The sequence below is a fragment of the Zootoca vivipara genome, chromosome 13 (genome assembly GCF_965207765.1).
Source record: "Zootoca vivipara chromosome 13, rZooViv2.hap1.1, whole genome shotgun sequence".
Classification (NCBI taxonomy): domain Eukaryota; kingdom Metazoa; phylum Chordata; class Lepidosauria; order Squamata; family Lacertidae; genus Zootoca; species Zootoca vivipara.
Window position 1 is genome coordinate 34,275,970 of NC_142596.1, and position 17,859 is coordinate 34,293,828.

The 17,859-nt window shown below is 43.3% G+C and overlaps 1 protein-coding gene across 4 annotated transcripts in view; it reads right to left on the bottom strand.

Moving 5' to 3' along the window:
* Positions 1-4,390: 4,390 nt before the first annotated feature.
* SEC14L5 (SEC14 like lipid binding 5) overlaps positions 4,391-17,859 on the bottom strand; it is a 54,271-nt gene continuing 40,802 nt past the window's right edge. For all 4 annotated transcript variants that reach the window (XM_035130630.3, XM_060282758.2, XM_088657420.1 and 1 more), the window contains 10 exons: positions 17,068-17,180; positions 15,893-16,082; positions 15,314-15,402; positions 13,643-13,713; positions 13,034-13,205; positions 11,853-11,987; positions 10,039-10,176; positions 9,171-9,416; positions 7,602-7,780; positions 4,391-5,583 (listed from right to left, as the gene is read on the bottom strand). In XM_035130630.3, the coding sequence (XP_034986521.2) occupies positions 5,478-5,583; positions 7,602-7,780; positions 9,171-9,416; positions 10,039-10,176; positions 11,853-11,987; positions 13,034-13,205; positions 13,643-13,713; positions 15,314-15,402; positions 15,893-16,082; positions 17,068-17,180 (1,439 nt within the window). In that variant the 3' untranslated portion in view covers positions 4,391-5,477. The remainder of the gene's footprint in view (positions 5,584-7,601; positions 7,781-9,170; positions 9,417-10,038; positions 10,177-11,852; positions 11,988-13,033; positions 13,206-13,642; positions 13,714-15,313; positions 15,403-15,892; positions 16,083-17,067; positions 17,181-17,859) is intronic.

Below are 17,859 nucleotides of genomic sequence, written 5' to 3' on the forward strand. Positions count from 1 at the left end.
GGCTTAGTCTAGCTAAACAGTCTCTGGAAGACTGACACACTGCTTATAAGTCAATTGACCTGGTGAACCTCTTCAGTACCATGCTCTATGAGTTGGCAGAAATAATACCTATTACAAGGGAAGTGTCACGGCACACACACGGGCGAAAACTACTCTGTCCAGCTAGCAGCCTGTCAGGATGACTCTCTCGGCTGCCTTATGGGCCACCTGGAGCAGGCCGAAGAGGAGGAACAGCTGGCAACAAGGCCTATATCAGGCATCCCCAAACTGTGGCCCTCCAGATGTTTTGGCCTACAACTCCCATGATCCCTAGCTAACATGACCAGTGGTCAGGGATGATGGGAATTGTAGTCCAAAACATCTGGAGGGCCGAAGTTTGGGGATGCCTGGCCTATGTGGTCTGACCTGCACCCCTTACGCCCCTACCGCTCTGGTCTCGCTGAGGGGGTGGTGAGCGCGTTGCTCCCTGCCCAACTCTCTTCCTTCCCTCAGCTATTTTAAAACTATGCTGAAATGGGGCAGTGGTGATGTTTCAGCTACTAAATCTGGAGCTCATGGCCCACTTCAAGCAGCAAGCATGTCAGTGACCGATTTGACAGAAAAGCTGCTACAAAATGAACAGCTGGTAGCAGGACTCAAAGAACTTGTCAGGGAAAAGGATAGCGAGTTATGCCTTAAAGAACAACAATTAAAGAAAAAGAAGCATCTGAATCCAAGATTTCCAAATTAAAGCTGCAAAACAAAGCCAAAGTAATATCCTTAACAACACAATTAGAGGAACTCAAAAAGCAATTATCAGGAGATGAAATCCAAGAAGGAATATCCAAGCAAAAGAGAGCTGCAAGTCGTGGAAAAATATTGGTACTTAAAAAGACAGTTGAGGAACTAGAAATACAGAATGCCCCCAAAATGAAGAGCTACAGAAAAAGGAGGTGGCTGCATCTTTGCTCTTGGTCTTCAACTTTCTTGATAAGGTTCTGAATCAGAAATTTCATACTCTGCAATGAAGCCTCCTTCGAGGACTGACCTGCTGGGAGCCTAAAGGCTCGTGCCCTGCTTCTCTCCACCTGGCTTGGGGCGAGGCCTGACAGGCTCCATAAAGGACTGCTGCTGCTGGGCAGAGGGCGCTCCGGTTTTTTGTTTTTTAAATTGCTTTTATTTTTTAATCTATGTCATTTTTAATTGTGATTGATATTAAAGCTGTATTCTTAGTTTTAGATTTTATGATTTATGTGGAAATAGTTTTCCATTTGGTTGTGTACTTTTTGATGTGTTTTATTCATTGCTTATGAATTTGTTATGTTGGTAATTATGTAAATCTTGTCATGTTGTAAGTCACCTTGAGCACTGTTTTAACTATGGAAAGGCGCCATACAAATAAAATGATGATGGTGATGTCAAGGATGGATATCTTTTGAGACAAATCTATATCTGACCTCCTGTGTTCTGTAAAATGCCTAGCACAGTTGTGAACATTATTAAATTCTAAATACTGTATATAGTAGCAGCAATATTGTACTTGAGTGCACCCTGGCCCAGGATCCAAGTGCTGTTCACCTGACTGGTGGGAGCAGGAATCACTGAACACAGCAAGAATATCTTGCCTTTTTCATGTTGCTATAAGGGGAATAAACTGATAGTAGCTTGGGGTAGATTCTAAATTATAGTTACAAAAGCAGCTGAATGAAAACCAACCTTCCTAAAGATCAAGTCCTGCTTTCTACAATTAGAAAAGACTTTGAATGATTATTTAGCCAACTCAGACTGCTTTAAGCATTTAAGTAAGGGAAGGCAGAGAGCCCTTTTAATACCAAAATATCTTTTCATTGCGCAGTTACAGTCTCTAGAAGAACCAAGCCAGTCTCAAAATATGTTTAAGGAACCTCTAAGCCCCCATATTAGGCCCAGACATAATCAATGTGAGACACTATAAGAACAAAATAACTTGCTGGATGAGGCCAGTGGTAAATCTAGTCCAGCATACTGTTCTCCCAGTGGTCAACCAGATGCCCTAACAGGAAGTCTGCAAGCAGGATCTGACCCGCAACTGCACTTTTCCTCTCCTGTGGTTGCCAGCAACTGGTATTCAGGGGTATGCTACCTGCAACAGTGGAAGTAGAACATAGCCATCGTGGTGCTCAAGGCACTAACAAGACTGGGCACCTGGTAAAGCTTCCCACACTTGTGCACCAGCAATTTGGAGTGTGTCTTACACAACTAATAATGGATGTTCTTTCCATGCTAATAATAATTAAAGGTATAGTCCTAAAATACTTATTGTACATGGGATCATACATTTTTACTTACATTTATATCCCATCTTTCTTCCATGATGGAACTCAAGGCAGTATGCATGGAGTTTTCAGGCAGTCTCCCATCCAGACACTGACTTCTGCAAGACTACTATATCCTTTGTGTCCAAACTATGAACAACACACACACACACACACACACACACACACACACACACACACACACATATATATATATATACCTTTGTTGTTTCCAGCTGTTACAGGTCAGTATGTACTGCGATCTACAATGAGATGGAAGACTATAGGCAAGGCAGGAAAATTATAGGCAGAAGCAAAGGTCTGGCTGCCATAGGAAGTCAGTAAGACAGAGCAGGCTGGTTCACATACAATACCAAAGCCGCCACCCTCTTCAGAGGTTGACTCAGTCAAGATAGAACTAGGCTGTTTGTCAATTAATAGGAAATTCAGGTTGTCACAGTTAAAACTGGGTTGGAGGAGGATGGGAAGGGGCAGAGGATTCTTTTTCCTCCACTGCCAAATGGTTGAGATCATTGTTTTCTCCATCAATATGGGAAGGATCAGTTCAATTATTTTGGTCATGACAGGGCATCTCCAATCTTCATCTCCTTATTAAGTCTCTACACACAAGCTTCATTCATAACCAACAGCATGTCTGCAAAGCCCTCTACCACCCTTCCTGTCCTTGTCATTCATATTAGATTCACTCTTGCAGAACAGAGGTGCTGATTAAGCAGGCCCTAACCCAACTAGGATGCAGGAGAAACATCCTCCTGAGTCTAGACTCGAGACTCCTCAACATCTGAGAAGGAAAACAAAAATTAAGCTTTAGAGAATATATACATTTATAAATCTGCCATCATTTATGGCACGAAATAGGTCTTTAAAATGAAGCACAATCTAACAGTAACCTACAGATTAAGAGGTTTGCTGAGACCTTAGCTGAGGCAGATCACAACTTGCTTCACTGTAAGGATACTTAAAAGCAGAGCTGGAGACCCTCTTCATTTTCATGTGAAACCTAGAGTACCCTGGTCTTTCTTCCTCTACAACCAATGGCAACATTTTTGAGACATGGCATTCCCAATGCAGTCCAAGAGAAAGCAGCCATAATTTTCCTTTAAAAAGAGAACTGGAACCACCTTAGACTGGATATTACTCCAGCAAAGTTGGAATTTGCTTTAAGGATTAGAGTAGATGTTACACCCAAAATATTAAGAAAAAGCAGCCTCAGGAGGCTATGTCAGGAACCAGAAAAACACTAATGTTTATGCATGCAGTTAACTCTTCCTCTCCACTGTCTGGTTTTTCAGCTAAAAATTGCCCCCTATCTACCTGTTCCCTGCCCCAAGCTGCTTTTCATTAAATCTCCTCTCAGGGGATTGCATGCAACATTCAGCCTTGCACTAAGATAAAGCAACTGAAAGCGTTACTTACACATTACAGCTATTTCCTCAAAAGGATTGCTTGGAATTAGCCTTCTAAGGCAAGCTTGGGCATCTAATTCCCCGCAGTCCCTCTGCACAGGGAAACAGCAACACTGACGCACTTTGCTGTAGTGACTGGTCCTGCTTGCTTCCCTTTTCTCTCACCAGCACTGCAGTGCACCTTTGAACAAACACACAGGCAAGCAAAGGCAGCTGGAATCTCAGCTGATTTGTCTTCTTACTTATCCCCTAATTACAGGAAGTAAAAATAAACCTTGCAAAGGAGAACTCGTGTTTCATGCATACTCAGAAGTATCTCAACATTCACGTCTCCCTTTCTTCCCTTTGTATGTAACTTCACAACTATCTTATTATCAATAAACCATGCCAACCCCACAGTGAAGTTTGTGCAGTCCCAGGTGTTATCGTTCCAGGGCATATAAATTTTACAAAATCAAGGTCCTTAATCATTGAGGGCCATATTGCCAGAGCAGTTTTCCAGTTACAATGTAGGCCACAACCTTATCAAACTCAAAAGATTAAATGGAGACCTGTGCAAATAATTCTGCATAATGCAGTCCTGTGCTCCAAAAATATCCAGTTATGAAACCATGTTTCAGTGAAACAGTCTTACAAAGCTGAAGATGATCAGAATTCCTCCCTCTGGCCTCAAAAAATCAACACACAAAAAAGGGAGGGGCATATTTCATAATACATACTTGAGTTGTACCTATAAAATGATACAAATAAGTTATTAATTTAAGTCTTAGTCTTGTTTGAATAAAGAGGAATTTTCATATATTCATGCACACGCACACACACACACACACACACACACACACACTTAAAGTGCCCACCCCAACTTGAATTTGTGCCTGCCCTGCTTTCAAAAATAAGAGCTTCGTCAACACTGTAAAGTTGTTTTGTGCCTGTAGAAATTAAATATTGCTTTGCTTAGCCCTTTGTAATGGAATTCACTTCCTACCCTGAGAGAGGGATGGGGCAGAGATCTACTCATTTATTGCTCATAGACCTGAGAAAAAATGGGGGTGGGGGGGTATCAGTGCTTACTCCTTTAAGAAAGAAGGCGTTTCTGTGCACTGCAGGAGAAACCTATGTACATTTTTGGGGTCTCTCAGGGATGCCAAAGCATGTTAAGCTAGCTAAATCTAGGTATCTAACCTCTGAGATATGTTTCCTACTTGAAGTAACCTGGAAACCTTGTTTCCTCCCACCCACCCCCATCTATTTATGTACATATTAGTAGTTTGCACGTAATCCCTGCTACTGAGGCACCTTATGCCTCTTGTTAAAACACAAATGGCACTGGTTGATGCCCCGGTGAAACTAGACTAGTTTTTGCTACACATAAGAGACAGCTCTACAGGTCCTAATAGGTAAGGCAACACCAGATAGCTCTACATTTACGTAGAGTTAAGTTGACTGGAAAGAGCCCTTTAAACCACAGGAATCACGTAAAATTCATGCAAAAGTGATATGCAGTCTAATGCACAGATTTGTTAATACACGGTCCAGGAAAATCAATCTTCAAAGTTCAGAAGCTGCAAGTCTATTCCCGAAAAAGCAAAGATTTCAAGCGGCTCCCTAGAAACATCTTTGTGTCCAAACTGCTGTTACTTGTGTTCCCCTAGAAGGCCATCCCTAGGCACTAGCATTCCGCGACAGGACTCTTTGGCTCGTTCTATGGAACAGACCTGAGGAAAGCATCTCAGCTGAGCAGTTCATTTATCAGTGTTCAACAAGTTCCTAGATGATGTTATCTAGAAATCAGAGAGCTGCTCTGCGATTGGTTGGAAGATGTTGTTGCTCCACTGAGCTGTGAAAATCCACTGTTGCAGGATTCCAGACTTGTCATGGACCCCCTGGAATAGAAAGAAAGATGTGGTGGGTTTTGTTGTTGTTGTTACATTGAGCTCTTAATTATACCTAAATGGATTAAAGACGTAATCAACTTGTGTATCACCCCTCCCAATGTTATCTCTTTTTATTCTTCCTCTGCTGAACCTGTCCAGCTTCCATTGTAATTCTTAAATAATTAAATCAACAACTGGAAACCTTTCTATTGCCAGATGAGATGGCTTTTATTTTTATTTTTAAAAAAACCTTTATTCACAGGGCAGAGTTAGCCATGGCTACTAAGGGTTGCATGGCACTGTGATCAATCAACAGTCTCTCCAACTCATTCATGATGTTATTAGAATTCTGAAAATTCTTCAGTTGCTTCACCCTCCCCCTACCTGCTGCTTTCTGTCTGGATCTCTGCTGCTTTTCCCTGCTTAGAAACCCAGGACTAGAGCCAGGCCAGAGAAAACAGCCAAGGAAAGATGAAAGTTAGTGGGTTGGGGAAGGGTCAACAACCAATTCACCTCCACTTCTTCCATGAAAACCCCAACAGGATTGGTAATCTCTCATTTGCTGCCAAAAATCTAATTCCCCCTTGAAAGAAAACATTTAAAGTGGCAATCCTGACAAATCATATGAAAGCGGAAACTAGTAGCAAGATTAATACCATCACCATTTTCCATGCTTACAGCTATCGAGATATGCTTAACTGGATCACCTGGAAGACACATATCAACAGTGGAAAGAGACTGATGGCAGAGCTCTGTTGTCCTGGAGAACTGAGTTCACAAGGTGATGCTCCAAAGCAGGATTTAAAAATTTGGGAATGCATTAACATTCCCAAATTGGCACTTGTGAACCAGGGCCGGCTCATCGTAGACCCCCGGTGGCGCAGGGCACCATGGCGCCGGCCCGCCAAGAGGGCGCCGCGAGCTGCGCCCGCCTGCTGGCCGGTCCGCTGCGCAGCTGCGCGCGGCGCCCACCTGCCCACCGCGCTGGGAAACGGGGCGGGAGGGCGCCGGAGAGATCGCGCTGTGTCTGCCCGCCCGCCGTGCAGCAGCGCCGCACCCACCCGCCCACCACGTTGGGAAACGGGGCGGAAGGGCGTTGGAGAGATCCGGCGCACCATGGCGACAGGGGCACTTAAGACGGCGCTGTTGTGAACTACAGGTGTGTTGCAAGCTTATTATCTTATTAATTGAGCAAAACATTCTGTTGGATTACAGGACAAAGAAGTAGATCAAAGAAAGCAGCAAGCAGAACTCCTGCTGATAGCTTTCAAGAACCATACCATATGAAAGCGGAAACTTATGAAAGCGGAAACTAGTAGCAAGATTAATACCATCACCATTTTCCATGCTTACAGCTATCGAGATATGCTTAACTGGATCACCTGGAAGACACATATCAACAGTGGAAAGAGACTGATGGCAGAGCTCTGTTGTCCTGGAGAACTGAGTTCACAAGGTGATGCTCCAAAGCAGGATTTAAAAATTTGGGAATGCATTAACATTCCCAAATTGGCACTTGTGAACCAGGGCCGGCTCATCGTAGACCCCCGGTGGCGCAGGGCACCATGGCGCCGGCCCGCCAAGAGGGCGCCGCGAGCTGCGCCCGCCTGCTGGCCGGTCCGCTGCGCAGCTGCGCGCGGCGCCCACCTGCCCACCGCGCTGGGAAACGGGGCGGGAGGGCGCCGGAGAGATCGCGCTGTGTCTGCCCGCCCGCCGTGCAGCAGCGCCGCACCCACCCGCCCACCACGTTGGGAAACGGGGCGGAAGGGCGTTGGAGAGATCCGGCGCACCATGGCGACAGGGGCACTTAAGACGGCGCTGTTGTGAACTACAGGTGTGTTGCAAGCTTATTATCTTATTAATTGAGCAAAACATTCTGTTGGATTACAGGACAAAGAAGTAGATCAAAGAAAGCAGCAAGCAGAACTCCTGCTGATAGCTTTCAAGAACCATACCAAGCACTGACTGATGCCCATCATCCCCACATATAACAAGTCATGTAATGGCTCCTCCTGCATCCCTCCTACCTGAATTCCTTGGATGCAAGCACCTCATAGTAATACATGATCTTGCACTTGTGATTGGTGACCTGGAGTGTAGCCAAGACATCATCAACCCGAGAGAGGCTGGTCCCAGCACAGGGAGTTGGGCTATGCATTTTCCACTGGAGGATATAAAAGCCAGGCCAACGAGTCACATGAGAACCCTGAAAAGTGATAGATAGTGAGAAAACCAATCAGGTAAACATAAAGGATTTATGTTTGTTTGGCTTTGTTTCAAAGCCCTCTTGGCATCTTGAAACGAAGGTCAAAAATTGACGTAAAACTGATGCATGCAGGCCAGGGGAAGTCAACAGGTAGAGTCACTAACACTTTCTAGCTAACTGGGTCTTTTTAGCTGAAACAGGGATTTGCAAAGTGTGATCCAAATGCACCTAATCTGAGGTTCCTTGCAAGTTTATCAGGGGCTCCTCAATGACAAGCTTAGTAATCGTAGAGAAGCTTGCTGGGGCAATACTAATCTTTTCCTGCAGTGTGCAGTCAAAGAAGAATATTGGGTGTGTACTGGAATGCACATTCAGTTCACACAGGACAATGATGAAGCTTGGCCCAGGGCCCTTCATAAATTGAGCATGTGAGATAAACAAGTTCCAGAACCCCCTACAACATGCCAGGGTTCCATTGCAGATTTGCAGGGATTCCTTGGCAGATACTGATTTGGAAAGATCTTAAAAGGAAGAAAATTTGAAACCCATTCCTCTGAGACATAGAACTTAATTCTGTGCAATAGGCTTTCCCCCAGTGTTTAGTCAACAGTAATAGCCAGGGCATTCTACTGGATAAAGTGTACTGGGCTTTAATATGAGAAGCCTGGATTCATGTCCAGCCATTAACGTGTTAGGGGGCTTTTGGCAAGTCACTACTCTCTCTGGTTCAGTTTTCCATCTATAAAAGGTAAACAGGAGCAACAAAAATAAAATGTAGTGAGAAGGGGCACTTCACTGCATATTTAATATATTATAAAATATGTAACATCCCAGAACTAAGTGCCACAGGGAGCTTTTTCGCAGGACAGTTGGTGGATCAATTATGCTCAATAGCAGTTGAAGGACAAATCGTGAAGCTGAGGCTCCAATACTTTGGCCACCTCATGAGAAGAGAAGACTCCCTGGAAAAGACCCTGATGTTGGGAAAGATTGAGGGCACAAGGAGAAGGGGACGACAGAGGACGAGATGGTTGGACAGTGTTCTCGAAGCTACCAACATGAGTTTGACCAAACTGCGGGAGGCAGTGGAAGACAGGAGTGCCTGGCGTGCTATGGTCCATGGGGTCACGAAGAGTCGGACATGACTAAACAACAACAGCAGCAGCAGCAGTTGATATCAAGAAGCTCCTCACCCACGTTGGAATTTCACAGGACAATGAAATAGCCTTATTTCAAAAACTGTTGAGTTTGTAAACCTCCCTGGGAATATTTAATGGTGGGTACCTACATTAATGTAATTTTAAAAATGAAAGAGGAAGTTCCTAAATATTTATGACAATCAAACCACAAAGGCCCAGCATGAGATCTTAGGCATGGAAGTGCAACTGACCTGGATGCTCTCGCCTTCACGACACACCAGCGGGGACTCCACACGGCTATAGTCCACTCCCAGGACCCAGCTCTTGCCAATTAGCTGTATATTATCCCCCACAATCAAAGCATTTGGCACTGTAGGCTCCTTGCGGCAAATCTCAGGTGCCCTCTTGGAATGGAAGAGGCTGAACACGACATCTCCTTTCAGAATGTCGAAGTCCCAGGTGATCACCGATTCACCTTCCAAGATTTCCACAACTATCTAGATTAGATAACAAATGACAGCATCCATCCTGTTCAATTCAGTGCTGGCGTTGTCCCAAAAATCAATTAACTAGTGCAGAAACATCTGGCTCTAAGCAACACAGAAATGATTCTCCTTTTTGGGAGGAACTAGCAAACTCAATAAATATATTTTAAAAATTATTCCAATTTTCTCTTGACTGTCCAGAACCTAAGCACAAGATGTCAAGCCTCTCACACTAGCTCTGTATTTGTTTACAACAGTTCCCCCATGGGGTGCCCCAGTTCAGAATGTATATTAGTTGGGTAGTAGGGCTTATGCCAAAGCAGGGAGATCTTAAGACACAGCCATCCACCAGCACACCCCTACCAATACCAGACTGAGCACTTCTTACAGAGACTCAGAATAACTATGAGTAGGAAGAGTAGAGTTTTAATTCTTCCAAGAATGAGGGATATGGAGCATATACATCAGGAATTTGAAGAAATGCTTCTAGACCCCAGGCAATATTCCTTTCTTTTACAGCATCTCCAAAATCCCACCTAAACCCAACTGCCAGATCTAGAAGAGCACAGAACAATTACTTTTTGGTCTACTACTTTCAACCCTTCTATTGACCAGAATAACTTCCTCATCCTACCTCATGAGGAGCACCTTTGAATACATTTGCAGAGTGATAGATGGTTTCTGTCCAGAGGCGGATATGATCAGAGATTTCAGGTTCTTCATCTGTTTGATAGAGTGATTTGGGAACAAGGCCACCTTCAGGCACATTACACTGTGGGATGGGGGAGAGATGGAGAGTGAATTTCAAAATGCAGATCAACACTTTAAAACAATGCCAACTGACAGAATATTCCCTGCCATTTCATACAGCACAGCTTCACCTTCCTACTATTTAGCAAGTAAAGTGAGAGAACAGAAACAATCTCATCCCATCACCCTGCCCACTAAAGCACCTTTTAACTAGATGCAAACAAGAATAGATATAGCAACCAGATGAATTCTGAAAGCACTTTCATTATTTCTATCTCACTCATTCATCTACATCTACATCCTCTAGAGAATGTCCATTATTCAGACTCGCATGTCCTCAAGCTTGCTGTCAATGAAGTAGAAGGCTGGCTGATAAAAAGGCTTTGCCAAACTAAGAAGGTAAGAGGGTCTACTGTAAATAGTAGGAAGCCTAGTCCAGCCTAGAAGCCAGACAGCAAAAAAATCATGGAAGCATATTCTACATATTCAAGACAGACACTGCAGTCTGTCTGCTGCTCCTTCAAGAGGGAACATAGCAGAAAATGGGGCAATGCAGTTTTGCAATTTGCATGAATGGATGCAAACATTAATTTGCAAGGCTCATCTTGGGAATTACAGTTAAAGAGCAAAAAGGCAGATTCTGAAGAATAACGGAGTTTGGATCTTTGATTTGGTACAGTGTGTCTGTATGCAGCTAGATGAGCTAGAATGCACTGTGAATAAAAGTGCTGCTCAGTGAATTTTCTGCTTATTTATATATATATATATATATTTAGCACATATATTTTAATTGTCTTTAAGTTTGAATTTTAAATTGCTGTAACGTGCCCTGTGACCTTAGGGAGAAAGGCGGGCAAGAAATCAAATCAAATCAAATCAAATCAATAAATAATCTCCAAGCAATTAACAAAACAACAATGGAACAACATTTAATAACACTTCTGTTGAAGAGGTCACTCATTCATTTCTAATTGAATCTGTACTATGATAAACCATCCAGTCTGAATTTTTACAATAGTTTTGCCAATTGCTATAAACAGTACAAGTGTTATCTGAACTATGATAAACAATTCATAAGTCAAACCAAGCAGTTTTTTGCCAACTGCCTGAAGAGGAAAAAATAACTCACCAAAGCATCTTGAATTCTAGAAATGTTAGGGGGGGGGGGAGAATCGCCAATTCTGCTCTAAACAGGGTGCCCCCTGAGGCAGCATAGAGATTACAAATTACAACATTGACAATTGAATGGATCTTACATCAAGAATATAGACAGCATTTTTCTTTTGGCAAACAAAGGACACAGAGACAGTAATGTCTCTGCAGGCTACTGAAAATATTTTTGTTAAAATAAGTAATCTTTTCAACAGAAATATTTTGACTTTATCAAAAGGCCCACATACTGTCCTCCTGCACTGTGTAACAACCCAAGTAATACTGTACAGCAAGTACTAATAATAGCATAAGTGCAGACTGCCATGCCATATTTGTATACAGTTATTAAAGCTTCTCTAGTCTTTTCTTCAAAACTAAATGTAAAGGTGTATGATGTTCATACAGAGCTCAGCACCAACAGGAGCTTGTATTTCAGTTGCACACAGCACACTTATAGAACTAAACATTTAATAAGGATGTAATGTAAGATAAGCAAGATTAAGTCTCACCTAAGAATTTTGTACTACACACATTCTCCAAACTTACCACACATTCTCCTCCAAGGAAATCTGGAATCACATCTTTGTCAAGATAATCCACAAGCCCTCCAGGTCCTTGATAATTGTTGCCACTGTAAATGAGGAACTTCTGCCTAGTGTTCTCATTGATAAAGGGACTCACCTGAAATAGAATGTAAAAGCTATTCTTCTCAGGACACATTAAAAAACAACAACGGTCAAGTCCCACCAAAAAACATTTTAAAAACTCAACCCAACAAGCCAGTCCAAACAAATCACTCTTGGTCTTTAGCAAGTCTCCAGCTGAAGGGTGGACTTGAAGATCTCTCTGTAAATGCTTGATATCTAGACCTAGTGCACAGATGTTAAAAGAGCACTCTCTGTTGAACTTAGAGATCATAAAATGAGTGAAGAGGCAGGCTTTAATGTTGGGGTTAAACCATGTAACACTTTACCAAACTTTCTCCTGTAATTGAATAAAAGGGAAACGATACTGGAGGAAGATGTGCTCATAGAACTGTACAGTTAGAAAGGATCCTGAGGGTCATCTAGTCCAACCCCCTGCAATGCAGGAATCTCAACACACAGTCCCCCATCCAATTTGAAACCATGCTGGTCCCTGATTAGTTTTGCAAATGTGCTAGCAGTTTTTTGTGCCCTAGGAGGTATATTCAGTGTTTCTCTTCTAGGAAATAAAGGTGCTGGTACTCATCATGAAGTTGTTACAGCAAGTGTCACATTTTTAACCAGTGCTTTACTTTTAGGGGGGGGGAAGATGTCAGTACTTGAATACCCCCTTGAATACCCCCAGAAAAAAGCACTGGGTATTTTAGAGGAAGACTAGAAAGTTACATAAACAAATCAACAGTGCCAAAGTTAATCGGTGCAGTCCTTGCATTTTTGAACCCAAGGACTACAAGATATGGCATTATTACCCATAATTTCTGCAGTAACTCTCACTGTAAAGGTGTTTTACAGTTATCTTCATTCTGGCACCAAAATATAAATTCTGCATTAAATAAGTTGCTACTACCTGAACAGGAACCTGAACCCAGAAAAGAAGTCAAGCAACTACATATCCTTGTCTGTCAAAACAGCACTCATAGGTCTGTCATTTTCATTCCTTGGTGGGCTCCAACAGACTAGTAATATCTTCTCGTTAAGGCCAGAGCCAAGAGTAGGTAGCGCCTCCCCAGCACCATCACTCACCAGAGTCCATAGAACAGGGAACACTCTGGGTGCTCGCACAATCAGAAGTCTTCCCAAGGTCTCTGGGTAGTTTTCTTCAACCACTTCAATAATCCTAAGGAGCGCTTTTACTCCAGGGCGCCAGAGGTGGCGCATGTTCAGCCCTTCAAGGTCAACAAGACAGGTCCAAGATCTGAAAGAGATTAAATCCATAAAGCTGTTTCTCAAGCTATGCATTTGGCATTCAAAACCAGAAGCAACGAAGACAATCTTCCTGTATGAGGCTTAACGGTGTTTTCACAAGTTTGCACAGAATAGTGCATCTGTAAATGCACTCCCACAAATTTGTAAAGTGTGAAAAAGCTACAATGGTCAATCTTTCCCCTTTCCCTGTTTATATATATATATATATATATATATATATATATATATATATATATATATATATTCTCTACCTCTACATTTAGAAGTGACAGGTTCCAGATTAAAATGCATGGTTAGCACTAGCTGTGAAAATAATTCTGCTTGAGGACAAGGCATCAATATGCTTTTAAAAATGTTCTCTTATTGCCAAGGTTTACATGAAGTAAAAGAAGAGAGGGGTCATTGCATAACTGGGTGGATACGAACGTGATTGGGCGGCCAAATAGATTGGTGTTTTCCTCACACCTCCTTTGTCCTTCCTCGTTAATTGACAGTACCTGAAAGGAGAACAAAGGAATGACTCCAGTTACTAAGGAACATCCTCATACCTTCTCTAAATTTTAGGCTTTGCAGGTTATGACAAAATTTTACTTAGAACATAGCAAGACCAATTAAGGCCCTGTTGTAATATTTCAGGTTATAAGTGATAAAATCTCCCCATTGTGTATTGTTGGCATCAGTCTGTCTTGAGAGACAATGGAGTGTGCCTCCAGGGGTGATGTCAAACTGGAGGGACCTCCTCAGGACACAAGCCCTGTATGAAAATCCTGGGGTGCCCAGACAACAAGACATTCCTCTTGGGCTCGCTGATGTGGTCCAAAAGAAAGCAGAGCACAGTTTTCCTTCTCCAAACCTGGGATACGTTCCCAGGTTGATAAGCCCCATCTGCCCCTCACTTCTCTCTAAAGCACATGCAGAAACTGCCTTCTTGAGTGTTGGACCCACTATTGGACTCACTGTATTGACACCACGGGGACTTTGGCAGTGCCCCTAGCCTATGGACAACAAGAGTGTGGTTCTTACCCCAGAGACCAAAACTACACTTCAAGCATATTGCAAACAACAGCCTGCCTACACAATTTGGTCTTTTGTTTGGAAGTTCACCAGCATCACCTCCATACTCCCTTGTTCCCCACACTTGCAATTCCCACATAGGATATGGTTACCAGATGTCCCCATTTCCCGAGGACAGTTACCAGATTTACAAATCTGTCCCTGGACAAAATCCATCCCTGGAATGTCCCTGGATTTCATTTAATGTCCCTGGTTTTATATTTTAAGTGCTGTAGATTTATTAGTAGGGAATGAATGTTGCGTGATTGGTTCAACAGCACAAGACACATCATATGGGGACTTCCGACGAGGCAAAATGGTGGGTGCCATGGCAGTGAGCTGCTCCTGAAGCCAACCAGAGCCAACTGCTCTACCAGGCTGGCTCCGGGCTGCTGAGACTGCCACTGCCACTGCCAAGGGGGAACCAGGGATGCCCGCCACGTAAACTGGGGGAACTGCTGACTCCCCTCCCGCAACCCAAATCGAGCCGGGAGTGAGAGCGCCTGGCCACCCAGCCAACTGCCCAGCGGCACTCCGGGGCCAGTAAAACCCCCGGAACTGACGCAGTGAGGAGGAGAGAAGGAGAAGGAAGAGAGAGAAAGAGGAAGGAGAAAAAGGAGGGGAGCCCTGACCTTGCCGCGCCCCTGCTGCCGAGGAGGAGAGGTAGGAGAGCACTGGGATGGCAAGGACACGTGACTGAGCCCAGGCCCAACCCGAGCCTACTCCATGGCGGCTAGCGCTCCAAGAGAGCAGGCTGAGGTCCAGAGGAAGGCCGTGGGACAGAGGAGACCACAGAAGAGAAGATATTACTTCTTTCTTTCTTTCTTTCTTTCTTTCTTTTAAAAAAATCCTCTTTTCAAAAAAAAGTGTCCCTGGATTCTTTGAAAAAAATCTGGTAACCTTAGCAATACTTGGGCACCCCACCAACAAGTTTCCTGGGACCCATTACTTGGTCACCACTGTGTTTTATCAAGTGAGGCTTTAAGGCCTGAAGCTTTTCTAGAGAAACTATGCATAGGTAATACAAAGGCAGCGTGTCCTTACATGACGAAGGAGTGACTCCTCTCCCAGTGCTTTTACAAGTCCTTTGGTGTCCATCTGACCAAGGCGAAGTATGTAAAGTGGCCTTCCATCTTTAAAGACAAAAAATAAACAAAGCAGCTGAATGAAATGTGTTTTTGCACTGTTTGTGTCCTACAGTACTTAGTAGGGAATATTAAAAAATTAAGGCATGATTGCCCAAGTATGTTCCCATCCAATTTCTTTTCGGAAAACAGAGGACACCTCAAGCTGCTTCGCTACATTTACCAGCCTGTACTCTGAAAATGCATGCAAGGAGGTAAACACAGAATAGCAATAGGTAAGAAGTTTAGAGATGCAACAGGGAAGAACAGGGGATGGATTCTAATTCACTCGCATAAACTTTACTGATTACATCTGACCATTCCTGTGTTACAATAACACTTATTGGTTTCTTGCTTGCACGTTTTCAGAAATTAAGCACAGAAGTACTCAGAGGTGTCTTTAGGTGATTGAGTGACATGTGGCCTAAGTCAACCAACTTTCCCACATAACATAGTCGGTCCCAGTGCACAGTATGCTGGCTTAAAGTGAGCTTCCCACCTTTGTCATGGTAATGCCAACCACCAGTATAGTATTCTTCCAGAAGAGAAGGTGGTCTCCATGTTTGCAGGATGTAGTCTACTTGGTACTGCTTGCGCCAGGTCAGTGACTGGCACAGCATCTCTCGAGCCTTGTCAATGTTGAAGTCACGAGCCCTCAAAAAACGGAGGATATGTTCATCTTTGGGAATCTGAGCAATAAAAGGAGAAGGCAAGGCTCATCCTATTGTCAAAGGCATGACGTTATAAAGAATTCCTGCAGAATAAGAACAACTCATATGTCAAATTTTGAAAACACAAACCAACTACTGTCCTCATTAACAATCTAGAATACAGTGGTACCTCCGTTTATGAACTTAATTCATTCTGGAGGTCCGTTCTTAACCCAAAACCGTTCTTCACCTGAGGCGCACTTTTGCTAATAGGGCCTCTCGCTGCCGCCACACCGCCGGCGTGCAACTTCCGCTTGCATCCCGAGGCAAAATTACCTACCCAGAACACCTACTTCCAGGTTAGTGGAGCTCGTAACCCGAAGCATTTGTAAGGAGGACGGTACGTAACCCAAGGTTCCACTGTACAACTAAGTTTAGGCCCAAGTTATCTGTTTCTTCTATTCTGTCTAGCGATCGCTGCATTTTAATCACCCAAATCAGTCAGAACCAACACAGGTGGACAACTTGCAAAAGAACGGCTGGAGGAGAGATGTGCAGAGACCCTAGAAAGAACTGTGAGTAGAAGGGTCTTATATTTGCCACAATTTAGACCCCCTGGGAAACTCACCCAACCTAAGCTGCTGTAGCCTGGTGCTGAGTGTGTGGAGAGTAGCTGAATGAGACACAGCTGTGGGCAGCCTGATTGGGCTCCATCAACCTTGGTGTCTGCCCATAATGGTTTTATTGTGTGTTTCTGTAATATTTGTCATTGTTTTTAGTGTTCATTGCTTAGAGATATTTTTATATATTAAGTGATATAGAAATGGTCAAAACTAAAACCTTAAACAATTTCAGCAATGTGTAAAATAAGGGGGAAGGCAGGGTCCCTTAAATATAAAAATATGCAGTAGGTAGCTGGTACAAGGATACTAGTTATATGATAAAGTAATTAAGACCACCTGATTGCTAAATCAACCTAATATTTTCTTTCCCCAAACAGACAGCCTTTGCCACAGGTGCTTACCTTGCCTTTGTGTGTTTCTTGCAACCACTGACGGAGTCTGATCAGACAGCTTTCCTGCATGGGAGTCAATTGTCCTAGGTACCTTTCTATGTAATCAGCATCTAGTTTGTCAGCTGAGGAGGGGGAAGAAAACAGTCCCATAAGGAAGCGAGTCAATAAGACCAGTAACATATTTCTGTCAATTATTATTACTTCCAACAGCAACACTACAAAATAGGCTTCAGCCTTATACAAAAAATGGGGGAATATAGTTACAATAAAATAAATTTTAAAGAAATCCAAATAACAATAAATGCAAAATACCTAGATGAACTGGAGTGGAATATCACCCTTTAGCATGTACCTTTATTACAAAGCAGCTATAGGCACTATTTTTACAGGGGGGGGGATGATATTCCATCAGTGCTCACAAAGGGAACTACAGCAGGACAAAACACAAACCCTTTGCTATGCGGGCACTCTCTGGATATAATAGTGCAAGGTACTGGAACAAGAGACAAGTAGAAACATTTGGAGTAGTGAAGCAGATATGCACCTGCAGACATGCACAGCCAGCCACTAGCAAAGGGAACTTTGTAAAAGTAGGGGAATGTCCTGGGACTGCAGCTGTGCTGGGAGCAAATGGGAACAAACAAGAGGGAGTGAAGGAGGGGAAGGATTTTCTGGATTGGCTCCATATAATTTCTTTGTTCCTGAACTCAGTAGTCCAGAGTAGACCTGATGAAATGCCTAAGGATAAGCAGCTACCAGACTGCAGGAATGCCATAGTCAAAATTAGGCTCTCCCAAATTA